The sequence below is a fragment of the Hoplias malabaricus genome, chromosome 11 (assembly GCF_029633855.1).
Source record: "Hoplias malabaricus isolate fHopMal1 chromosome 11, fHopMal1.hap1, whole genome shotgun sequence".
In the NCBI taxonomy this organism is placed as follows: domain Eukaryota; kingdom Metazoa; phylum Chordata; class Actinopteri; order Characiformes; family Erythrinidae; genus Hoplias; species Hoplias malabaricus.
In genome coordinates, this window is record NC_089810.1 from 38,943,270 (window position 1) to 38,970,180 (window position 26,911).

At 44.4% G+C, this 26,911-nt stretch overlaps 1 protein-coding gene across 1 annotated transcript in view; it reads right to left on the minus strand.

Moving 5' to 3' along the window:
• The window catches only part of ttc9b (tetratricopeptide repeat domain 9B), a 43,385-nt gene extending 17,588 nt beyond the window's left edge, over positions 1-25,797 (minus strand). Inside the window, exons 1-2 of the mRNA XM_066684540.1 lie at positions 25,701-25,797; positions 23,073-23,526 (exon numbers count right to left, since the gene is read on the minus strand). Coding sequence (XP_066540637.1) covers positions 23,073-23,442 — 370 coding nt within the window. The 5' untranslated portion in view covers positions 23,443-23,526; positions 25,701-25,797. The remainder of the gene's footprint in view (positions 1-23,072; positions 23,527-25,700) is intronic.
• Positions 25,798-26,911: the final 1,114 nt, after the last annotated feature.

Genomic DNA, 26,911 nt, shown 5'->3' on the forward strand with positions numbered 1-26,911 from the left:
ATGATTCCAGGTAGGCTCTGGACCCACTATGACCCTGAACTGGATAAGGGTTACAGATAATGAATGAATTAATAAATAAACTGTGTACTATGCAGTGTGAAGGAAGATATATGGGTTTCAGTTCAGTACATCCTGTTATAAAGAAAGTGAATTATGTTAATATTTTGTGTACTAGTCGGCCAAACTCACAATTACAGCCTACATAATTTGTAGTAGTACATACTCTCTAGTATTAGCGTGTAGTACACAACTGGGTTGCAGCACATATGAATAACAGTAGTGTGCTGGAAACTGTCTGAAACTGTCCCTTATTCACCATATAGTACACTATTTTGGGGTTACGCAAATTTGTAGACGTGTCCGAAAACATTGTGGTGGACAAAAAGTAGTGTACAACACATTAGCAGTGTTAGCAACCCATAATCTATTGTGTTGTTTGGCTAAATTCCACATGAGGTACTGTGTCTGAAAGTGGTCACTACCTTGCTACATTGAGTTCACCAAAAAATAGTGCACTGTATAGTGGATAATGTATGGAATATTGAGTAGGGAGCCATTTCGGACACAGGGAGTGTTTCTATTGCAGTGAACGGTTTTGCTTGTATTATGAATGCCCAGTACATGTGTTTCCAATAAAGTAGGAGCACTGTGTAGTGCCTGGGGCATAGTTTCAGACAATATAAAATACATTATACAGTGAACAGGCCAGTTTTTGGACGTATCCCAAGTCTTTCGGACTGTAGTCAAAAGCCCTGAGCTCACATCTATAATTTAAACATTAGATACCTCAGCCCTGACTGTGGGTCGCTGCTGGGTTCAGCAGCCTGTTGCTAATGTGCTGTCACTCAGTTCATTGTGGCTTGAAGGACACTGCGTCGAAGAGGAAGGCTGTGCCTAAATCACAGCTGGCGGACTCTCTCTCTTGCTCTCCCCGTCCATCCCACCCTCTTCTCTGTTCAGCCCATCTGTCAATCATGCATCATTATAACTAACCAAAATAAGAAAAAAAAAAGCTTTTGGGATATTTTGTTCCTGTTCTCTCTCTCTTTTTCAGAAGTGAGTGTGATAAGCCTCTCTCTGTGTTAATAGCTGTGAGCTGATGCTGACAGTGGTGGCAGAGGAGCTGGAGTGAGCCAAGGTCACAGAGCTGAGACTGCGGTGGTGAAAAGACCCTCCTCACGCTGGGCTTTTCCAGTAAAAAAACACAGTGTCACATGGACCTATGAGGGGCAGCACGGTGGCTGTGAGGAGTGTGGTGTGTTCTCCCTGTGTCTGCGTGGGTTTCCTCCGGGTGTCTGTCTGTGAGGAGTGTGGTGTGTTCTCCCTGTGTCTGCGTGGGTTTCCTCTGGGTGACTGTCTGTGAGGAGTGTGGTGTGTTCTCCCTGTGTCTGTGTGGGTTTCCTCCGGGTGTCTGACTGTGAGGAGTGTGGTGTGTTCTCTCTGTGTCTGCGTGGGTTTCCTCCGGGTGACTGTCTGTGAGGAGTGTGGTGTGTTCTCCCTGTGTCTGCGTGGGTTTCCTACGGGTGACTGTCTGTGAGGAGTGTGGTGTGTTCTCCCTGTGTCTGCGTGGGTTTCCTCCGGGTGACTGTCTGTGAGGAGTGTGGTGTGTTCTCCCTGTGTCTGCGTGGGTTTCCTACGGGTGACTGTCTGTGAGGAGTGTGGTGTGTTCTCTCTGTGTCTGCGTGGGTTTCCTCCGGGTGTCTGAGTGTGAGGAGTGTGGTGTGTTCTCCCTGTGTCTGCGTGGGTTTACTCAGGGTGCTCTAGTTTCCTCCCACAGGTGGATTGGTGACTCAAAAGTGTTCGTAGGTGTGTGTGTGTGAGTGAATGTGTGTGTCTGTGTCGCCCTGTGAAGGACTGGCGCCCCCCTCAGGGTGTATTCCTGCCTTGCGCCCAGTAATTCCAGGCTCTGGACCCCGCGACCCTGAATTGGATAAAGGTTACAGATAATGAATGAATGTAATATAATTTGTTACTGTTACAAGTAATAATAATAATAATAATAATAATGATAATAGAAAGTATATAATAAATTAATATTGTAATACACATATAAATATACACATCTCCAATAGCATCTCCACTTTCTACCCCTCCACCCTCTTTATTAAATATTGATTTAATAAAGAAACAGATTGTGAGAAGAACACTGTGATGATGGATCACACTTTTCTTTTTTCCACAAAAACACGAGCAGAGCTCCAACCACAGTGTTTATTATGCACACCAGGCAGCCGCCTGCAATCACTGTAGCTCATCAAGAGCCAACACGTGTCAGCGGCAGCTCGCGTGCTTCTGAGGGAGCGACTGGAGGATTGTCCTCTTGTTCTGTTAGCTTGAGAGAAAGAAAAAAAAAACAGGTGTTTTGCTTGTGCTCGCTCTAATTAAACTCCCTTGATGACTCTAACTCCTCTTTCACTCTCCTCCTCTGTTCTTTCATCATTAACCCTGAGTTACCTAAAGCCATCATCAAGCATCAGCGACTTAAAACCTACCCAAGGAGCTTTTGCTTTTTGCTTTTCATGTTGGTCCCTGTAAAATAAAACAGAACGTGGAATAGGGATTTTCTGTGCGCTACCATGTTTCATATCACTGTGTAAAAGAAGTTCCATCTTGTATTTACTGTTGGATGCACTGGATAGTTTCTGAGCTCATACAGCCCCACAGCTAGGCATTTTTGTGTTTCAATAATGTAGATGGAATATAATTTGATGGAAGAATGATTAATAAAACAGAGGCAAATTGATGACTGAAGCTAGCAAGTCAACATTTATTTAATTGTTCAGTTTCAGTTTAAATGTTTTATATAGCTACCATTCTACATTACTTTTTCTTTTAGGTAAAGTTACAGTTTTATATTCATTCATTATCTGTAACCGCTTATCCAATTCAGGGTGGCGGGGTCCAGAGCCTGGAATCATTGGGCGCAAGGCGGGAATACACCCTGGAGGGGGCGCCAGTCCTTCACAGGGCAACACACACACATTCACTCACACACTCACACCTACGGACACTTTTGAGTCGCCAATCCACCTACCAACGTGTGCTTTTGGACTGTGGGAGGAAACCGGAGCACCCGGAGGAAACCCACGCAGACACAGAGAGAACACACCACACTCCTCAAAGACAGTCACCCGGAGGAAACCCACGCAGACACAGGGAGAACACACCACACTCCTCACAGACAGTCACCCGGAGGAAACCCACGCAGACACAGGGAGAACACACCACACTCCTCACAGACAGTCACCCGGAGGAAACCCACGCAGACACAGGGAGAACACACCACACTCCTCACAGACAGTCACCCGGAGCGGGAATCGAACCCACAACCTCCAGGTCCCTGGAGCTGTGTGACTGCGACACCTACCTGCTGCACCACCGTGCCGCCCCAGTTTTATATTATGACTGTGAATTGTTTTCAAACTGTATCGCTCTCCTCTCAACCCACCTTGCAGCTCAACAGGGAGGCACAACACTGCATACACAGAGAGGCAACAGTGACCTAGTTATGGGAAGAAATGTATTAATCTGTTGTTTTTTCTCCAGTTCTCTCAAGCGTTAAAAAGAGTTAAAGCTCATTTTTCCTAGAAAACCTTGTCCCACACATGATGTCCCGCATTGAAAGGAAATAATCAAACTATATTGGGACACCAACATACTGTTGATTTTTAGGTTACAGGTAGTATGTTTAAAACACATTACCAAGAATGGCCCGTAGACAGCAATCTATACATGGGCATAGTGGCGTGATCTCACCTAACAGATTCTCAATGGAAAACCAACATGGCTGACTGACAAATAAACCACTTCCAGCAGGACAAATCTGGCAGTTTCTCTTCATTAAACAGGTATATTTGAGAGAGAGAGGGAGAGAGGACCATGGAGCAAGCCTGAATAACTTTTAAAAATATCCCACAAAAAGCACAGTGCTTTCAATGTATGTTACTATACATTGTTTAAAACTACATACAGTGGAACCTCTACTAACGAACTTTCCAAGATACGAACATTTGAATATTTTTTGCCCCCACCAACGAACCATGACTCTAGAAACGAACCCGATCCTCCCCTGAGCCGGCGGCTGGAAATGGCCACTGACCCCAATAGGCGAGTCTCCCAGCGCCCCCAGACTTGAGTGAGCTTTTAAGATTAGCACATTGTAGCTTTAGCAATTTAGCATTAGTGTAAATAGCAGACATTGAAGTTCGTGCTAAGTTAAGCCGTATCTACGCTTTGTCTCCCCACATTCACCGCCTACTCTCCGTTATTCCACCCCCCCTCCCACCTCCCGTCATACAGCCAGTGCCTGTGTTACTCCTCCAGCCAGTCGTCACGTCTTCAAGGTAGCGATGTGTAACCACTTACAACTTTATTATTTCTTTTTTATTACTGTTTCCACTGTATTTCTCTTTTATTTTTAGTAACGCTACATGTATTTTTTTACTAATTTGAGAGTGTTGTAAACATATCAGTGCAAAAAGGGTGACTTTCGGGGTGGGGGCTGGAACCCATTAATTGCTTTTCCATTATTTTAAATGGGGGAAAACTGACTCGAGAAATGAACTTTTCCACTTATGAAATAGGTCACGGAACGGATCAAGTTCGTAAGTAGAGGTTCATAATTCAATAACTGTAGTTATGTTTACAATTATTATAGATGAGACAACTCCCAGGAAGAGTCACGTGTCCCCACACCCCCCCTGGGATTTCTGCCCATGGTTGGAAGAGTGAAAAAGAGGAAAGAAAAAAAAATAACACAGGTGGATTACTCAGTGTGACGCGCTTGTAAAGAGCAGGACTCATGCTGCCACTGAAACAGACGCAGGGCACGTTTTAAGGGGAGAAGATGCAATATTAATAGGGTATCCCTATACCTCCACACAACTCACTCTCTCCTACACACCACCACAGTGCCAGACACACACACACACACACACACACACACACAACCCTTTACTCCATTAACCCAGAATTCACAATCCTATCACAAATGCACTTAGTATGAATGACATCAGCTATGACACACCCTGTCACTGCCGTGCCTGTGTACAAACTAACACACACACACACACACACACACATCCCACTGTTTAAACAGTGTTAATATCGGAGCTTTTTATGACCGTGGATCACGTTACGATGCTGAGGCTGGATTAAAAGGAGCAGAGCCGAACCCAGTTGGGGCTTTAAGTGAGGCACTTAGCATGAGAGCATTTTCCAGCCCAGCATTACAGCAAGCTGTCCTGTGCAGCATCTCTCAGGTACAGACATGCTGATTCTGCACGAGCACAAGAGGAAACAATACAAAAGACACACTCAAAGTAACTTCACTTTTGGTACCAGGACAATAACTTCATGCTTTTGGGAATATAAGTGAACCTTAGCACTTTCACAAGGAGGAATACAGATATACCGGGGTATGGGAAGAGTTCTGTGTTTTGGCCTTTTTTCCACACTGAAACATTCATTCATTCATTATCTGTAACCCTTATCCAGTTCAGGGTCGCGGTGGGTCCAGAGCCTACCTGGAATCATTGGGCGCAAGGCGGGAATACACCCTGGAGGGGGCACCAGTCTTTCACAGGGCAACACAGACACACATTCACACCTACGGACACTTTTGAGTAGGAGTACGCTGACTCAGTCAGTACGCTGACTCAGACTCCTATCCTGTTTGTTTGGAGAACATCATTATTGCCTCCATTCTTCTCACCATTATGAGAACTCTGCGACCAGTACAGGGTCATTAAGGACAACTCTGTGTATTTGTGAGGAATTATCCGAGCCAAAACGTGCTTTATAATCACACTGAGTAAAGCAGCACTTATATAACCCACTTTCTCACACACACAATGTCCAAGGCGTTGTTCCTTTCCCTAGCTATTAGTTTGAAACGTAAGACAAGGCCAGAGTTTTAAGCAGATAATGTAATGCAGTGTAACTATGGCACTTTAACAGTGCTGGATAGCAATGGTATTACAGCAATACATCCTAGAAACAACACTAGATCACTACAGAAATATCTCAATAACGATTATTTACATTATCATCACAATAGTGAAAAACTACATTACTATAACAACACTGTAAATATCTACGGAGAGGTTTAATTACAGCACTTTATCTCCACAGGAAAACTCTGCTGTAGGATTATAGCATTACTGCATCACTGTAGCACTGTTTTAATGCTGGACCAATACAGACCAAGTCTGAAGGTTTAACAAGTGCTGGGGATAAATTACAGCAGGTTTTGACTGAGCTCTCCAGGTGGAAAACATGTTGTGCTGCTGACCCGTGCTGTTGATGTTAACGAGGGAGGAGCAGCACACTGTCCCTGTGTGCCTCTGTGTCCTAGAAACAGACCGCAATGCAGTGTGCCAGGGGCACAGCCACCTGGACAACGGTCATCCCTAGCCACACGCAGACCTGTCATTGAGGATGTACATATACATATATACACACACACACACACACACAATTACTAAGAGAAAACACACACCCAGACCAACAAACACACACATAAAACAAACTAACAAATAAAATAACACACCCAGACAAACAAACAAATAAACACACACATACAACACAGACACACACAAAGTCAGTCCATACATAACGGACAAACGTAACACACACACACACACACATATGCAAACAAACAAAAAAACCACACACCCAGACAAACAAACAAGTAAACACAAACATACAAAGGCAATCCATACGTAATGGACAATCATAACACACACACACACACACACACACAAACAAAACAAAAACACACAAAGTCAGTCCATACATAATGGACAAACGTAACACACACACACACACACACACACATGCAAAAAAACAAAAAAAAGAACACACCCAGACAAAAACAAGCAAACACAAACACACACCATTCAGTGCAGTGTCTTAGTCAGTGTCAATCACAGCCCCAAACACAGCTTCATAATGTAATTAAAAATGAGTAACACACAGAACTGGACTGAAGTGAGACATGAAAACTACCTCAAACTCATTTCTTATAAAGGATTTGTGAACTTCAGTGTTATAATTAACAGTGAAAGGAAACAGGTAACTTCTACACAGTTATACGTTCCATAGTACGTACGTACAGACAGACAGACAGACAGATACAGACAGACAGACAGATAGATAGAAAGATAGATAGAGACAGACAGACAGACAGAAAGACACACAGATAGAAAGATAGACACAGACAGAGACAGACAGATAGATAGAAAGATAGATCTATGGATGCTATTTTCAGTGGGGGGTCTATGATTGCTCAACTCCTTCATTTGTTCCGGAAAATCTCCCTAATTTTGGCAAAAACATCTTTGCATCAGACCACACACTGCTTTAAAACCTGCCACTTTGCTGTAGCTACATTGACCCACTCTGTTCTCCAAACAGCACCCCTGGAAATGCAGAATTCATAAAAACATTCTCTCACACGGCGTAACGCTTCTGGAGTATGGGCTTCTGCACCATTCATGTTTATATGGAGTTATACAGTTACAGCATTGGTTTATGCAGATGATAAGAATGAAAAGACTCTTGGATTTATCCACACGGGTGAAACTGTAATAGTTCTTGGTAATGGCAAAAATACTAATCTCAAACCTGCAACAGTTACAGATTTACAATGTTGGGACGTAGCAAAGTGTGGGTTACTTAGTTACTGCAATAAATAACATTTTTAAAAAGTATCCGTATTGTAATTATTTTAAATTTTTCTGACTTTTAATTTATACTTCAAATAAAACATATAATCTGTATTTACCAATTTTTTATACATCAATGGTTTAATTTATTCCTTCATTGATTCATTGGGTCATTCATTCATTCTTGTGTAAGTATTTCATACAAATCAAGGTCATGGTGTGTTCTTCCCTGTGGCGCAGGCTCTGTTTCAACTCACAGTTACTTTGTAGAATAACGTGTAAAACCTTTACTTATCTGTTGTCTGTAACCGCTTATTAAATTCAGGGTCACGGTGGGTCTACAGCCTACCCGGAATCAAGGCGGGAACATGGCCTGGAGGGGGTGCCAGCCCTTCACAGGGCGACACACACTCATACATTCACACCTATGGACACTTGAGTCACCAATCCACCTACCAACGTGTGTTTTTGGACTGTGGGAGGAAACCGGAGCACTCGGAGGAAACCCATGCGGACACAGAGAGAACACACCACACTCCTCACAGACAGTCACCCGGAGGAAACCCACGCAGACACAGGGAGAACACACCACACTCCTCACTACCTTTAACAGAGCCATTACATTAGTTTCTTTTCCATTTCGAGCTACAACTGACCTTTTATCTGGCTTCTGCATTCAGCTGAAGGAGCCATCAATACATGACCCACATTTCTTTCTTCCAACTCAAAGGGAAGAAGTTTCTTTTTTCAGCTGTTCACTTGTTGTTGTGAGCTACTGACATTGGTTTTTAAGATGTTCTCGTCCTCTCTAGCTCCCTTCTTACTGTATGTCTCCATGAGCAGACGTGACCTCTCTATTGTAAACATCCAGCAGTGCTAGAGCAGACCTCTTTTTCTTCTTGGAGTGTGAGTAATGTTATGTTTACTAATCTGTTTATGTGTTTGTGTGCGATTGTATCATTCCCTCAACGTATGAAATATCAGTAATATCACTGTGGTATAACTGCAATATTCCACTGTGTGCTCATGGTGCACTTCACTGTGATTTACTGCGTAAGTATTTAATTTTCTTTTTAAGAGTTGTAACAATTCCTCCCACTGTTATAGATTTACAGATTGAACAAATCCAGAAAAGGGTTCAGCATCTGAGTTAGCTTTGCCAGAAGCAGTGGGATTTATTTTGGTTGATTCCCAAGCATTTGTCATTCGATATAATGCCATATGCCAAATAAAATCAACTATAACGATTAAAGACAAAGCACTGCTTTCTCAATATTGTATTAATAATGGATTTTTCCTCTTAAATTTCCCCTTACGAGAAAACAGAAGAAAAATAGTCCATCAGAATTCGATTATAAAACATCCTTAAGTTATCGTTCTATACATTCTTACTGCCACAAGATTTCTGAGATGTAGATGCAAACTGTCATAACACACTTTCACTAAATAATATTCCATTAAAACTTGGGGGGAAAGGACACCGAGGAAGACACTCTGGAAAAATCTACTTACGTCTTATACCACTTTGAACTGAGAGTTAGCCAACGTTATTCACTCATTCATTCATTATCTGTAAGCGCTTATCCAGTTCAGGGTCACGGTGGGTCCAGAGCCTACCTGGAATCATTGGGCGCAAGATGGGAATACACCCTGGAGGGGGCGCCAGTCCTTCACAGGGCAACACACACACTCACACACTCACACCTACGGACACTTTTGAGTCGCCAATCCACCTACCAACGTGTGTTTTTGGACTGTGGGAGGAAACCGGAGCACCCGGAGGAAACCCACGCAGACACAGAGAGAACACACCACACTCCACACAGACAGTCACCCGGAGGAAACCCACGCAGACACAGAGAGAACACACCACACTCCTCACAGACAGTCACCCGGAGGAAACCCACGCAGACACAGGGAGAACACACCACACTCCTCACAGACAGTCACCCGGAGGAAACCCACGCAGACACAGAGAGAACACACCACACTCCTCACAGACAGTCACCCGGAGGAAACCCACGCAGACACAGGGAGAACACACCACACTCCTCACAGACAGTCACCCGGAGGAAACCCACGCAGACACAGGGAGAACACACCACTGCGACACCTACCTGCTGCACCACCGTGCCGCCCCAACGTTATTAAAACAGATAATATTCAGAACACTTTTTCTTCCAGGTTGCTTTGCCCCAGAATCAAAAGTAGGTCCAATGATGATGGGAAAGTCCATCATCAAACACATCATCTCTCCTGTATTTCAAATGTATTTTCAGGATTGTCATTGTTTTTAAATAAAAGCATAACTGCAGAATGTGAGACACTCGAAGCTCAGGATTAAAGCTATTTCTCGGTTAAATCAATCGTTTATCATTTATCACTCATCACCCTCCACCACTGCTGCATTCTAACACATATGTAAATATAATTAAACGTATGATATAATTTGTTTGGGGTTTAACAGATGTTGGGGAAGCTTTGTAAAGATCATATTATATTTTCCAACACGTGTGCATCAGAAAAGCAGGGAGGATGGCAGCTCACTGAGAACTGAGCCACACCCATTATCTTTTAATAATGTGCAGGCTACAGCACTGTTGGCATCTATCTACCAGTAGCTGAGGTGAAGAACAGGATGAAACAGAGAGGGGTTTCAGCTCTAATCTGACTCTAATAACAAAGCTGAAGACAGTCTGTCAGTGATCGTGAGTTAAAATCTAGATTTATTTACCTAATCCTCTTAGTTTTGTGTGGGATATAAAGCTGCAGCTACCCTCTGCTACCTCAGACCTACTGGGTTTTTCCTTCAGAAACTTGTCTCAGCTCAGCGTCTGTCACCAAGCAGCTTTTATACCTTCAACACTGCAGTTTCACAGGTGGCACCCTTAAAAAACCCCAGGCTTTGGGTGTACTCTCTAATAATACCTGCACTTTCGCACTTCTCTTTTGTGGGTTATGCTTCAACTCATCTCTAAATACAGATTACGTTTCTTTACTGTTTTTTTACAGTTTGAACCGTTTTTAATTAATTTACAGAGATATGACAACTATTTCTTTTTGTGCCGTATCATAGATAATATATCATTCTAGCATCTTTATAAATGTGCATCTTTGTACCAGTATACCATTATATCAGTGGCTTTTCTTCCTGTAATACGCCTTATAACATGTGACTGTGTATGTGAGAGGCCACAGGCAAGGATAAATACTACCACTTATATCACTGTTATGAAACATTCACTTTTCACCATCCAGTTAAATGTCAAAGGATAAAGTCATGTTCTCCCCAATTACGCCCGGCCCAAACTTCCTGTTTCACTCTGAAAACACATTCAGATTTCCTCTTCATGGTTACGTTACTGTTTTAAATTTGGTAACAATGTACTGAGGGCGGCACGGTGGCCCAGCGGGTGGTGTCGTAGTCACACAGCCCCAGGGACCTGGAGGTGTGGTGTGTTCTCCCTGTGTCTGCGTGGGTTTCCTGTGGGGTGACTGTCTGTGAGGAGTGTGGTGAGTTCTCCCTGTGTCTGCGTGGGTTTCCTCTGGGTAACTGTCTGTGAGGAGTGTGGTGTGTTCTCTCTGTGTCTGGTGGGTTTCCTCCAGGTGACTGTCTGTGAGGAGTGTGGTGTGTTCTCCCTGTGTCTGCGTGGGTTTCCTCCAGGTGACTGTCTGTGAGGAGTGTGGTGTGTTCTCTCTGTGTCTGCGTGGGTTCCCTCCGGGTGACTGTCTGTGAGGAGTGTGGTGTGTTCTCTCTGTGTCTGCGTGGGTTTCCTCCAGGTGACTGTCTGTGAGGAGTGTGGTGTGTTTGCATGCGCATTCACCATGTGAATGTTTAAAAGCCATGCCACGGACCTTACAGTATTCTATAAAACAATGGGGATGTAACCGTCCAGAGTGTATGGCCGAGACCAAGGATGGCAGCACTGAAAATACTGTGTAAGTATTATGTCTAAAGAGTGGTTATGTTTCTGCATTAATCCTTGCTCTATCTCATAATGGACTTTCAGAGGTCAGGATAAATCCCTGGTGGTCTTTGGAGAGTGGTGAGGGCAGGACTAATGCACAGGGTGTGCTCACAAAACCACACACACACACACACACACACAAAGTGACTCAGCATCGTACACCAGTGAAGTCACCCTGCCCAGAGGAGCGTCTCTGTCAGCAAACTCCATCTAAACCCCTTGCAGTGGAACAAGAATAAAATAATCTGATGAAAATGCATCCGACTTTAAAACAGTATCAATAGATATGCAACTCCAACTCATCCCAGTGCTTCACTGTCCAATGCTGAGGCGACTTTTACCCAGACATCCTTGAGCATGGTGCTTTGGGGCTCATGTGCCACTGCTTCAGCGTCCCCTTAAACATCTGTGTGTGAACAACAGAACATTTCATTCTATAATGGGTTCACCTTAAAGCAATCGAATGCATTACATCCAAGGGATGTCAAAAAACAATGATGATTAACCCCCAGAAAAAGCAGTAATTCATTCATTCATTGTCTTTAAGCGCTTATGCAGTTCAGGGTCGCGGTGAGTCCGGAGCCTCCCAGCAATGACTGGGTGCAAGGCGGGAACACGCCCTGCAGGGGGCGCCAGTCTTACACAGGGTCACAGAACACGGAATTTGTATTCTGACCATTTTATTAGACACATTTAGGCATTTAATGGTGCATCTTGCATCTGGAGCACTAAGAATAACCCCCAGCCTGCTCTGTGGGGGTACTAACCACTGAGAGGGGGCAAAGGGATGGACAACAGTCAGTAATTGTAGAGCTACAGCGTGCACCTAGAGCTGAGGGAAGGGACAGTAAGTGCAAAGGTATTAACAGTTTCATTCTATTCAAACGGGCTCAGGTAAAGTGTTCTGAGGTCCAGGAGCCTGCACTGCTTCAGTGGACTACAAGGTTAATGCTAAATGGCGTCATGCGATGTGTTGAGGCCTCTGTCAGACTTTGATAATGTGATTGTGTGTGTGGCAGCCTCGCTCACTCCATCATATCATTCTCCCTCCCCTCCCTCCATTTCACCCCACTCATGTCCAGCTGAGATTTTATTTACTGTGATGACAGCTCTCTGCGCAGTCTTGGCAGCTTTCTCGGCCTCATAGCCACTTCCTCTGCTCTTAGCTGGAATGAAATAGCGTCTAAAAGCACTGCAATAGAGAGATAAACCGCCCAGCGGAACACTCCCGATGACCACAACATGCAAGAAAGAGCCTGTCATTTCTTTCTTTCTTTCTTTCACACAAACAACACAGTTCTTCATATACACTATACGTCCAAGGATTTGTGCTTTAAAGTACACCCAGGGCTGACACAATCGTGTTCAGTAAAACACTGACCAATGGAACTGCACAGGAACCTAAGGCCAACATGCCACGTGAACATTGTCAGCTGGAAAGATACTAAGCCCCTTGTTGTTTAAGACATGTTTTGGTGATGTTTATGATTCTGAAATAATCACCCCACATGAGTATCTGATCCAAGGGGGCACAGGTGCAGTGGGTAGTGTCGCACTACCGCATGGGTTTCCTCCGGTGACTGTCTGTGAGGAGTGTGGTGTGTTCTCTCTTTGTCTGCGTGGGTTTCCTCCGGTGACTGTCTGTGAGGAGTGTGGTGTGTTCTCCCTGTGTCTGCGTGGGTTTCCTCCGGGTGACTGTTTGTGAGGACTGTGGTGTGTTCTCCCTGTGTCAGCGTGGGTTTCCTCTGGGTGAAAGTCTGTGAGGAGTGTGGTGTGTTCTCCCTGTGTCAGCGTGGGTTTCCTCTGGGTGACTGTCTGTGAGGAGTGTGGTGTGTTCTCCCTGTGTCTGCGTTGGTTTCCTCCGGGTGACTGTCTGTGAGGAGTGTGGTGTGTTCTCCCTGTGTCTGTGTGGGTTTCCTCCGGGTGCTCCGGTTTCCTCCCACGCTCCAAAAAGGGTTGGTAGGTGGATTGGCGACTCAAAAGTGTCCGTAGGTGTGAGTGAATGTGTGTGAGTGTGTGTCGCCCTGGATTGGCACCCCTTCCAGGATGTATTCCTGCCTTGCACCAAGTGATTCCAGGTACACTCCGGACACACCACTGCCCTGAATTGGATAAGCGCTTACAGACAATGAATGAATGAGTATCTGATCCTACTGGCTCATGACAGGATACAATCAAATCCTCACAGCAACGTTTTTAACCTTAAGCCTCCCCAGATGTGCAGGACCTGAACCTGCAGCAAAGAGTCAATAAAAGCTGTCTTGTTTCCCAGCTGTTGGTTTTTACAGTAGCTCTTAACTGATGAGAAAAAAAATCATAAACAGCTCAAATGAGCAAACATCATTCACCACTTCCACCGCCACAAAAATGAAGCTATAACACATCCTTGTATTTTTGGGCACGAGATGAATGTGTAGTGTGAAATCCATGACAAACTGGTGAGAGGAAAACATTCTTTCTAATTTATTATAATATCTCAGTGCAGTGTTGATGACTTATTAATTATCTCTTAAATTGTAGAGTAAATTTTACAGGGAGAGCTTTAGCATCAGACCGAGATTTAATGGAGAAATGTAATGCTACAGTGCCTTGCCAGAAACTCATGGCTCAAACATGGAAACAGAGATGATATTTAATGATATTTAATATATAATTTCAGTACAAACAAAACGTAATCTACCTTCTGAACTCAACAGCAACGACACTGTTTACATCGCTACATAGAACCGCTAACAGGTCACTAGACTCTGTAAAATAGTGAATTACGGAAGTTGTGACCAAATTTTATAAAGCGATGAATTGCCGTAAAAACAAATTAACGTGTTAAATTCCCGTGTGCCTTAACACGTTAACTTTGACAGCACTAAAACAAACATAACACTGCAGTCTAAAGCTGTTTTAAACAAACATCGCTCACTACTGCCATCTAAAGGTGTTATAACAAACATCGCTCACTACTGCCATCTAAAGGTGTTATAACAAACATCGCTCACTACTGCCATCTAAAGGTGTTATAAACAAACATCGCTCACTACTGCCATCTAAAGGTGTTATAAACAAACATCGCTCACTACTGCCATCTAAAGGTGTTATAACTAACATCGCTCACTACTGCCATCTAAAGGTGTTATAAACAAACATCGCTCACTACTGCCATCTAAAGGTGTTATAACTAACATCGCTCACTACTGCCATCTAAAGCTTTTTTAAACAAACATCGCTCACTACTGCCATCTAAAGCTGTTATAAACAAACAACAAAATATTTACTCAGGGTAATTCAGCTAGTCTAAAGTTAGGTCTGTTCTTGTTTTTGTAAGTCTCATAATATCTCTCAAAAGTGTTTCCTTCTGTCTGTTCACAGGCATTAGCTGCAACATAAACATTTCAGTCAGGTGATAATGTAATAACTGTGAGAGGCCTGTAGTCGTAACAGAATGTAGAATGGCTTGATTAATCAATCAAACAATTAACAGATTAACATGTTATAAAATGATTATTAGCTGCTTCCCCACTCCTAACATATCTATCTCCCCCCCTATTCTCCATGGTGTAGGGTCTGTTATGATATAATACACTACGGTATAGTAGGGTCTGAGCCGAGTAGAACCCCACAGAGATGCCATGCCATCTGCAGCTCTGGCACCAGCTGCCCTCACCACACTCTGCTGGCCCAACACCACCCAAATGAGCTTTCAGCTCCTCATCCTTATCTTCATCCCACACTCATTCATCACTTCATCAACCGCCTCCACAACTCCACACTCCTTATATTAAATGTTATGGGATTTAATAATTTTTTCTGCTTTCATGTGATTGGCTCCTGGGATGATGATAACACCCTCAGCATGAAGAGGCGAGTATAACAGAAATGCTATCTGCCCTCTCCAGAGAGAGCGAGAGCGAGAAAGAGAGAGAGTGAGAGAGAGCGAGAGGGGGAGAGAGCAAGAGAGCGAGAGAGAGAGAGCGAGAGAGAGAGCTAGAGAGAGCGAGAGAGAGAGCGAGAGAGAGAGCTAGAGAGAGCGAGAGAGAGAGAGAGAGAGCGAGAGAGAGAGCTAGAGAGAGAGAGAGAGAGAGAGAGAGCACGAGAGAGAGAGAGAGAGCGAGAGAGAGAGAAAGGGGAAAGAAAATTTTTAAATATGTATATATAGAAAAATATAGAGAGAATGAAAAGAAAAATAAATAAATAAATAAAAAAGAGCCAAAATAAATAAGGAAAATAGAAAGTGAGAAAAAATAAAATCAAAAATAGTGATGTGGGGGAGAGATGTATCTTAAATCTTTTTTTAATATGATCGCTCCTAACTGAACATCAGGCTTCAGGAGTTTATTGATTTTTCCTGATCATCGTAATGAAAATACAAATGGACACAGAGCAGGGTATAGACTGACTCGGGCTGTTGTAACGTTATAGCAGGCTACATGTGATAAACACACCCTTTCATCTTCATTACTGTCCCCTGAACTGCAGGAAACCAACTGATCATCCACAGACGATCATCACAGAGTCAGCATCTCTCTGCTGCGGAGTGGATTTATAACATTTCTATGAACTCCAGTTCCAAAAATGTTGGGAGAGTAAAGGAAAGCTACTTAAACAGGGGCTTAAAAGTCTGTTCAGTGGCAAAAACATGAACACAGCTCCAGGGACCTGGAGGTTGTGGGTTCAAGTTTCGCTCCCGGTGACTGTCTGTGAGGAGTGTGGTGTGTTCTCCCCGTGTCTGCGTGGGCTTCCTCCGGGTGACTGTCTGTTAGGAGTGTGGTGTGTTCTCCCCGTGTCTGCGTGGGTTTCCTCCGGGTGACTGTCTGTGAGGAGTGTGGTGTGTTCTCCCCGTGTCTGCGTGGGTTTCCTCCAGGTGACTGTCTGTGAGGAGTGTGGTGTCTTCTCCCCGTGTCTGCGTGGGTTTCCTCCGGGTGACTGTCTGTGAGGAGTGTGGTGTCTTCTCCCCGTGTCTGCGTGGGTTTCCTCCGGGTGACTGTCTGTGAGGAGTGTGGTGTCTTCTCCCCGTGTCTGCGTGGGTTTCCTCCGGGTGACTGTCAGTGAGGAGTGTGGTGTGTTCTCCCCGTGTCTGCGTGGGTTTCCTCCGGGTGACTGTCAGTGAGGAGTGTGGTGTGTTCTCCCCGTGTCTGCGTGGGTTTCCTCCGGGTGACTGTCAGTGAGGAGTGTGGTGTGTTCTCCCCGTGTCTGCGTGGGTTTCCTCCGGGTGACTGTCAGTGAGGAGTGTGGTGTGTTCTCCCCGTGTCTGCGTGGGTTTCCTCCGGGTGACTGTCAGTGAGGAGTGTGGTGTGTTCTCCCCGTGTCTGCGTGGGTTTCCTCCGGGTGACTGTCAGTGAGGAGTGTGGTGTGTTCTCCCCGTGTCTGCGTGGGTTTCCTCCGGGTGACTGTCAGTGAGGAGTGTGGTGTGTTCTCCCCGTGTCTGCGTGGGTTTCCTCCGGGTGACTGTCAGTGAGGAGTGTGGTGTGTTCTCCCCGTGTCTGCGTGGGTTTCCTCCGGGTGACTGTCAGTGAGGAGTGTGGTGTGTTCTCCCCGTGTCTGCGTGGGTTTCCTCCGGGTGACTGTCAGTGAGGAGTGTGGTGTGTTCTCCCCGTGTCTGCGTGGGTTTCCTCCGGGTGACTGTCAGTGAGGAGTGTGGTGTGTTCTCCCCGTGTCTGCGTGGGTTTCCTCCGGGTGACTGTCAGTGAGGAGTGTGGTGTGTTCTCCCCGTGTCTGCGTGGGTTTCCTCCGGGTGACTGTCAGTGAGGAGTGTGGTGTGTTCTCCCCGTGTCTGCGTGGGTTTCCTCCGGGTGACTGTCTGTGAGGAGTGTGGTGTGTTCTCCCCGTGTCTGCGTGGGTTTCCTCCGGGTGACTGTCTGTGAGGAGTGTGGTGTGTTCTCCCCGTGTCTGCGTGGGTTTCCTCCGGGTGACTGTCTGTGAGGAGTGTGGTGTGTTCTCCCCGTGTCTGCGTGGGTTTCCTCCGGGTGACTGTCTGTGAGGAGTGTGGTGTGTTCTCCCCGTGTCTGCGTGGGTTTCCTCCGGGTGACTGTCTGTGAGGAGTGTGGTGTGTTCTCCCCGTGTCTGCGTGGGTTTCCTCCGGGTGACTGTCTGTGAGGAGTGTGGTGTGTTCTCCCCGTGTCTGCGTGGGTTTCCTCCGGGTGACTGTCTGTGAGGAGTGTGGTGTGTTCTCCCCGTGTCTGCGTGGGTTTCCTCCGGGTGACTGTCTGTGAGGAGTGTGGTGTGTTCTCCCCGTGTCTGCGTGGGTTTCCTCCGGGTGACTGTCTGTGAGGAGTGTGGTGTGTTCTCCCCGTGTCTGCGTGGGTTTCCTCCGGGTGACTGTCTGTGAGGAGTGTGGTGTGTTCTCCCCGTGTCTGCGTGGGTTTCCTCCGGGTGACTGTCTGTGAGGAGTGTGGTGTGTTCTCTCTGTGTCTGCGTGGGTTTCCTCCGGGTGACTGTCTGTGAGGAGTGTGGTGTGTTCTCTCTGTGTCTGCGTGGGTTTCCTCCGGGTGTCTGTCTGTGAACAGTGTGGTGTGTTCTCCCTGTGTCTGTGGGTTTCCTCCGGGTGAATGTCTGTGAAGAGTGTGGTGTGCTCTCCCTGTGTTTGTGTGGGTTTCCTCCGGATGAATTTTCATTTGTATTTTCCATTCTGTTCTAACTCTTTGGAAATGGGTTTTTGTAATAAAGTGTTTTATACATTAATGTGTGTTATTAATATGGAAACCATGTACAATGCATTACTTTCTTCAGTGACAGCGAAGAGGCTTTGTCTTAGGCCTAATACTAAGATACGATCTGAGCATTAGCACTGCCAGTAATGCTGTGTGTGATAATACAGAACTAATGTGCTGAGATTAAATGCCATTAATTTTGTGTCAGCAGAATACACGCTCGATACAATCTCAGTTTCAGCCGTATCCTGCGTTGGCTTCGTCACGCGTCAGAAATCAGAGATCTATCACACTGTCTGCTTTTGTTCATCCACACACTATACCATACGCATTATTACAACACTCATACTTTCACTCGCTGGCCACTTTATTAGAAACACCTCCAATAACAGCCACATTCTGGCCACTTTATTGGAAACGTTCCCCATTTCCTTCAACTCGTTGGCCACTTTAATAGAAACACCTCCATTTACAGCCACATTCTGGCCACTTTATTAGAAACGTTCCCCATTTCCTTCAACTCGCTGGCCACTTTAATGAAAACACCATGTTTATAATGTACACTTATTGGCCACTGTATCAGAAAGACCTCCTTATATTCTTACACATACTTCCACTCACTGGCCAATTTATTAGAAACACCTTATACTTATAATAACACCAACAAGAAAACAACTTTCTTCCTTCTTGCAGAAGCTTTACATGAGAAGCTGCCAAAAATATCTGTTCCCCATCACCTTGGATTAGTGGTGTGTGCTGTGGCTGGGTGTTTTGTGTGTGTGTGTATGTGTGTGTGTGTGTGTATGCATGTATGTGCATGTGTGTATTTGAAAGCCTGATTAACACCAGGACCTGCAAAAGCTGCACTGCGCTCCTCTAAAAATGCCTGACAAATGTAGCTGTAACCCAGTTACAAACGCTTCCTGCCCTTCCTTTCTCCTGGGAGGGTGTTTTTAATAAAGACGGCAAATAGACCATTCGTCTTTTTTTTTTTTTTGCTGCCCAGACAGAATCAGGTAACAATACTTTTTTGGCAGCGCACTTCTCTACCCCTATATCTCTGTTGTTTTTCTCCCCATTTAGCTCTGTGTTATGGTATGATTGTATGTTTTTAACGTACATACTGTCCACCGTTTTCTCTTTGACCTAAGCATTCTTTGCCGTTTAGACGAATAACACAGAGGTTAATATCTTAAGCATCATAAAGAACTGATGTAAATATACAACATGGTAATTTGCTGCATTCCTTGTCATTCTTGTCAAAGAATGTGAAGTAGATTTACAATAAAAAGCTTTTATTTATTAAGAATATTTAAAAAAAAACATTGTGTGTGTTGATTTGTGGTGGTTTGGCTTCCTGATTGGTGTAAGTCTGTAATAGCTGTTGTGTGAGGTCATGGAAGGATGTATCTAAGCAAGCTCTGTCATTGGCTAGGACTTCAGGAGCTGAAGATGAGGCCTAATGACAGATGAAACAGGAGCAGACAGTGGAATCAGTCAGGGTTGCATCATTTCCGGTAGGTGGGATATATTTGGTAAGAAAAAAAAAATCTCACTGGTAATTTAGAATAATGTCACATTTAGACACAGGGAGAACACACCACACTCCTCACAGACAGTCACCCAGAGGAAACCCACACAGACACAGGGAAAAAACCCCACACTCCTCACAGAGAGTGACCCGAAGAAAGGACTCGAACCCACAACCTCCAGGACCCTGGAGCTGTGACAGAGACACTATCTGCTGCACCACTGTGCCTCCCTTTGCTGATGTAAGACCTAGCCGTGTTGGGTAAAGCCTTCTCAGTGGGTTTTATTAAGGGCTTTTAATTATTTTAGAAGTTGCTGTGCTTGGCTCTAGTGGAACAATAGGAAGGGAAACCTTGTCCTTGTCACAACAGGCAAGGCTTTGAATGGCAGCTCCCTCCCTTACTCTCTATTTCTCTCTCTCTCACACACACACACACACACACACACACACACACACACACACACACACACACACACACACACAGCAAGAACAACAGCAGCATTTGTATTGGCTCAGCCCGGCGGGTTTCACAGCAGGCTATTCTATCAGCCCCCCCTCACCAACATCATCAGCCCTGGCTGGTGACTGCTTTGCTAGGTGAGGAGTGCTGAGGCTAACAGAAACGCTGCAGAAAAACACTTCTGTCGTTGCATGCGGCTGTGTGAATCTTTACAGTCCACATGCAGTAAAACACGCACCGCTGGCAACTCAATGGCCACAGGATCAAAGTCTGGGTGGCCTTGTTCTGTCTCATGGCTTGTAAAACAGCCATTTACACCAACACAGGGGCCTAATGTAGCTTATCCTCAGCGACTCGAGGAATCTGGATCCGACACTCGGTACCAAGACAAAGACGTTTACGGAGGAGGCTGAGGAGATGTTCAGCTTCAGATTATTTAAGAATAACTGTGCCGAATAACAAAGGATTTAAATGCCATAAAAAAAACAGTCTTTTTACTGTGGAAAAGAGGACCTTTGGTTGTAAAGAACATCCCAAAAATGTACCCGATCTACACCAAAACTAAAGATTCCTCCTACGGCGGCATTCATCGAAACCAAGAGTTTATTCGAGGTCATTGTTTAAAACCTTCCTCCTGTGTTAGCTTTCTGTTACCATCTCTTACGTTAATGACTCGTGTCTTAAATCAGCCCTAAGACCCTCTAAAAACAATTAATCATCAACCAATCTGTGCCTTTCCTCTTGTTGACCTCGTTATTCTTCCTTATCCATGAAAGGATTGGTTTTAATTGTTCATTGCTGCGTACTGTAAACTGGAGATGTACACGATACAAAACTCTAACTCTAAACTGACTGGGCCTTACGTGTCTGGACATGTCTGTCTTTCCTTGTTTTGTGAAACAGACAAAGATAGAAGCCCCTAACTGAAGCTCCAGTGGTTGTAGGAGGAGACAGCTGTAGGCTGTTGGTGTATAGTGTGTTTATGCGTCCAGATTTGGCACTTGTTTTTGTTTCTGATTTAAAATTACACCTCGGTCGAAATTGACCCTAATTCAAAAAGTCTTGATGCAATAAACAAATTCATGGAGCACTTGTATTTATTTAAAACCTAAAAACGGGTCGCTCAAGACTTTAACACAAGAGGAAGGTTAAGAAAATAACCACGCTAAATCTCGCTAATGCCACCGATGAACCGCTTTTAGAGAAGAACTTGGTCCTTTTCAATGAGTGTGAATGTGAAGAACCTGAAGAAGGTCCTTCAAATCTCTAAGAGGTTCACAACCATTCAAATGCAGAACTAGAACTGATGTCATCCACTATACATTATACTTATACTGATTGTGGCCTTATATTGTAGCACCAGTAATGTTCCTCTGTTGTTACAGTCGTCCTGATGACATATCATCTCATTATTGATAGTCTCAAATATCAATACCTAAATATTATTCATTACATTCGATCAAAACCTACTTTTACTATTATTTTTACACGGTAAAGACAAAAGAAAGCAAAGCGGCCAGGGAAAGAGACGACAGAAACTGTGCAGTCGCAGTGCTTTAACATCGTGCTTTACTGGCTTCCCCAAGGCTAGATTTATGGCCAGACCCCATTTACAACAGCATGAAGGAATCTGAAGGCTACAAACATCAACCCCCCCACCTCTCGGTGCAGGTGCAGTGTCCGTTCGCCTTTTTGTTGGTCAGTGTTTTCCTTTAAGGCAAATGGAACACTTAAAGGAAAATTGTTTTGTTCTTGATCTGTTATAATCAGCCAAGAGTGAACTGTACTTTAAACCTCTAAACCTCTAAAGCAAGAGAGAGTTACTCCCTCATGGCACATAGGGAGGGTTCATTTTTTATTTTGTTTTAAAGCAGTGTTGCCCTCCACAATGTGGAACGCAACCGTGATCATCTTCGCCTTCTCGATCGTTCAAATTATTAATAAAAACTATCCTGTCGCTTGCAGAGGTGTCTTTCCTGCCCTTCTTTTTGTTATGAGACGATGCTGAGAGCTCCACGATGTCTTTTTCTTTGTGTGTTTCCAAGAGTCGCATTACTTCACCATTTAAGAGACACTGCTATGATTGGTACTGCAGGTACTGAATCGTATTCTTTAGATACAGTATACACTCTTCAGTCTGTAATTACTGAAAAGAGGTGTCCATTCACAGCGCTACAAGCAGTGAGTCTTAATTCTTTACTGATTTTTAAAGAGTTCTAGCCATCAAGCTGTACGCATTTGGTTGAATGTTATTCCTATGTAACCTATGTGTGAATTTGAGCAATGTTGATATACATACACCTCTCATTACCTCATCATTGTTAAGCAACAATAAATGTATACGACATTTATGTACACATTTAGGGTTTTTCCTTTTACTGGGTGGGTTTACATAGTGGTACATAGTGTACATATGAGTCTTATGTCTTCATCTTTTATGCAATATTTTTGTTTATTGTTGCTATATGCTGTAATTGTAACAAGGACCTATTACTATGTGACTAGTGAGTCACAGCATCTAGTGCTATAGACATGGACATAGAAAGCTATGTTCATTGTATTCCTCATAAAAGGTTTCTGTTGATCGTGCCACGGTTGAGCCTTAATCTTCACGAGTGATAGGTTTCAAAGTAATGTGTTATTACAGATACGTTTGAGAGCTTACCGTCCACAAAGCACACCACCAGCTTTGGCCTCTGCAGCTCTCCTAGCATTACCATAGCATACCAATGCAGCACACCCTTATAGCCCTGTAAGCCTGGAAAAACCTCAAACGTCTCAGCCACAAAGGCTCCAGAGTCTCACCTGTCAGGCTGTCGTAGCACTCAATCTCAGTGCTCTCCACAGCTCTCCGCTGCTCCTCAGTCAGCTTGGACGCCGCCTGGTTGAGCAGCTCCACCTCGGAGCCGTGGACGCCTTTGAGCTGCAGCAGGGCCCGGTGGTACTTGCCGATGGCCTCGCGGAACTTCTTCTCCTTGTAGCAGCGGTGGCCTTCCAGCTTGAAGTCCACAGCTTTCTGGATCTTCGCCTGCATCTCCATTTCGGCACGGTGTCCTCCAGCCCCTCCGAGCCCCCCACCACCACCTCCTCCTCCTCCTCCTCTGTCCTCCTGGTGGCTCCTCACGCTTTTGCTCTGATGCTGATACTGGTGCTGATGCTGATGCTTCGCCTCCATCGCTGAGCTCCTCAGTCGCCTTCACGGCGAAATGGAGCCATGCTGAAGACGACGAGGGTGTTGATGGTTGTTCTGATGCTGGGGCTGCGGCGGATAGACGGTGAAGGCACGACCAGCAGCGTGCGGTGCATAAAGGATGAAGTGCAGAGAGAGAGAGCAAGAGAGAGACAGAAAAAGACTGTTAACGATAACAAAATAAAGACATGAACCTCACACGTTTTTCAGAGCCTTTCGCAAAGATGAATGAATGGAAGGACGCAGAGAAGGGAGGATGCCTCGCCTGAGCTCAGCGCTTTCTGCCCCCTCTGGCACCTCACTTCAGCACCACGGACAGTGAGGCATTGTGGTGTGGGAAAAAAAGAGAGGAAAAGAACACGAGGAGGAGCCAAAGCTACATCACCATCCACCGACAGCACTGGGGCTGGGGCTGCGTTCCCAATCACTGTATGCTCCCTAAGCAGTGCGCCAAGTAGCTGCAGAAATAATCGCCACAGCAGGTTAAACCAAGCCATTTCGATTAATCACAAAACTGTTTTCATTTTTTTTAGGAAAGTCACGACACACAGCGGTGTGTTTTGTGTGTAACCAGATTTTTAAAGTGCACTACTTAGGGAGCATATAGCCGTTTGGGACACACCCCGAATGAAAAGCACATTCGTTGTAGCGTTAACAGAGGAACCCAATACGCGTGTTTATGAAAGCGACCGGCTCTTATTACTGCGGAATGATCATTAATGTACGGGTAGTGAAGTGGGGAGAGCGCGTTATCTGCAGAAAAACGAACTGTAAACGGGCGCTAACGGCTAAACGCGTACAAAGGGCCGCGTCACAAACCGCCTCCTCCTTCCTACCTAGTGCACTACAAAGCGTATCTCATAGGAACGAATCTGGACCCCCCCACAAATAGGGCACTAGAAAGCAATATAACATTCGGGATCGAGCCCAAATGACAGACTCATTCACTGTGACCTTCCTGGACGATGACATTAATCCCTGTGGAAATGTCTGATAAGAAACATCAGTGCCTTAATTCTCTCTATATATTGGTGTTATTTTATTAAACCAGTAAACACCAGGTGCAGATTAGGCCTTTTATACGTGATAAATGTAGACTACCACTCTGTATTTTGATTTTAATGATAAAATATTAAATAACAGAACATATTCTCATTGGAAAAACCCATTGATAAACTAAACAAAGCATGAAACTGAGCGTTTTATATATTGTGTCTTTTCCAAAAGATTAATCAGAGCTAATAAACTAGAACTGGGCTTTAGAGTTGTGCAGAAGGAAGCCTTAACTCTTTGCTAACACTTCTTTTGTCGCGAAAGCTACATATGGGTGACAAAGCAAAGGAAACAACGTATGATGTACTTTAAGCAAAAACATCCAATGACCATCCAATCGAGGATCAATTACAAGGCAAAACATGGCAGAAGCTTTGTTCAAAACAAGACTGCTCAGCTTCCTAGTGTTTCAGTAGCTATAGACCCTGCTGATGTGGCTGTAAACATTTGGTGAGGACATTCAGAACTGGACGGGACACTGGCCCAATGTCCCCAGACCTCAGGCCCAGCTGAACACCTCAGGGGATGATTACGGACAAGCCACTCTCCACCACCATCAAGACAAATATTTAGGGTTAATCTGTCGTGTACTAAGAGGCCAGACATCTTACTGCAGCTAAAAGTGCTACTAAACTACCTTTAGATTTGTACCAATCTTAAACCCAATCATTTTAAGACGGCGTCAAACCAGTGGGTAGCAATTTCTATTTAAAACAATGCTTTAAAGTGTGAAATACTAACATCTACACAACGTATTGCGCTTAAACTGATGGACTATTTGCTACCACTTCATTCGTCAAAGGTGCTGAGCCTTAGGTCATCTCCACTCATAAAGGACAAGGCCTTTTGCTGGAAAGTGCTTTCACAGCCATTGTGCATCACCTTGTTTTTGGAGCATTTCACGGATATAGTTTGCGTTTCACCGACTGTCCCATGTGTTTGGGAATGTGTAAATATAGTATTTCATCTTTCTGTCTGGAGGAAACATACTTACATTTGACTGAAAATGCTTTACCAATAGAATAACAGTGGCATCTCTGTGCAGGAGGTGGTCTGTTGTGCTGAGAAGTTGCTCCCGAATAAGACACTCCCAGAGAACATGCTATGGCTGGCTACACATAATAATTACAATCACTGCATCACTAAATATACACTGCAATTTTCTTAAAACCGTGCGGCCGCACACTTACGCAGATGGCAGGGAGTTTGCATCACTGTGATTACTGCAGCTGGCCTAAATCAACTCTCACATTTCTTCATCAGAACACAGCCATAGTTCGACCACTCTGGAAAACCTGCTGAATAGAAAAACAAGGCAAAACGCCAACTGCTTTCTACATCAGACTGATGCAATGGCAGCACTTAAGACAAGCCATTGGACTGCAGTAAGCTCATCAGAGGAAAATGTATGCCTCCTCACCCTGGATGGCAACAGATGACTGCAGAACATTTTCTAAATGAAAGGTTTTTGTAGCCGACAGGAAGAGAAAAAATAAACAGTTCACCTCTGGTTATCAATAATTGATGATAATTATTAATCTGTTCATGACGATGTTTAGAAGTTATTTCCAAGGCTTAGATGACACTATGAATTAGCTCCTCCCCAAAGCCCAGCAAGTTGTAGTGATTGGTTCTTAAGGTTTATTTTGTAAGAAACCCTGGCTCTATAAACTCACCCTTTGGAAATCCAGTTTTAAATTGGAAATGCTCAGACATTGTGTTGACTACTTTTTTATGAAATAATTTTAAAGTAAATAAATAAAAACACTTCATTTTAACTGGAAGGGCCAGAGCTATATTTACATTTATGGCATTTTGGCAGATGCTTTTATTCAAAGCGACTGGTGTTACAGGTAACCAAGGCAGTGTTAGGAGTCTTGCCCAAGGACTCATTGTTGTAGCACAGATTTGTCGCCCAGACCTAGAATCGAACGACGGTCTCTCACATGGGAGTCAATGGGGTTACCACTGTACCACACCGACCAACACCTACATGACTCGATGTTAGTTTGCATACACCCCATAACATTTCTGAATACATGAAAAAAAAAAAACCCAGCATATTACAGAGTAGCCCATCATCAACCACAAACAATGGCAATCAGCATCGTGTTTTGGAACTGAACTGCATTCTCTGAGGTGGATGTGGCTGGAGTGATTTTTTTTGGGGAACCAAATCATCACCCAACGTTAATACTTGAATAAGGCAGCTGTTAATACATTCCCTAGCATTTTAAATATCAGCTACTTCATTTCATGGTCAGTGTAACAGAAGCTGTTTTATAATCATCTCCTATTTGTACGTGCATCTAATCCAGCACGAGCTAAACAAGATAACTACAGGTTGTTGTGTAGTCTTGAAGAAATCAGCAACAATAACAAAACACTGTAAAAGTGGGCA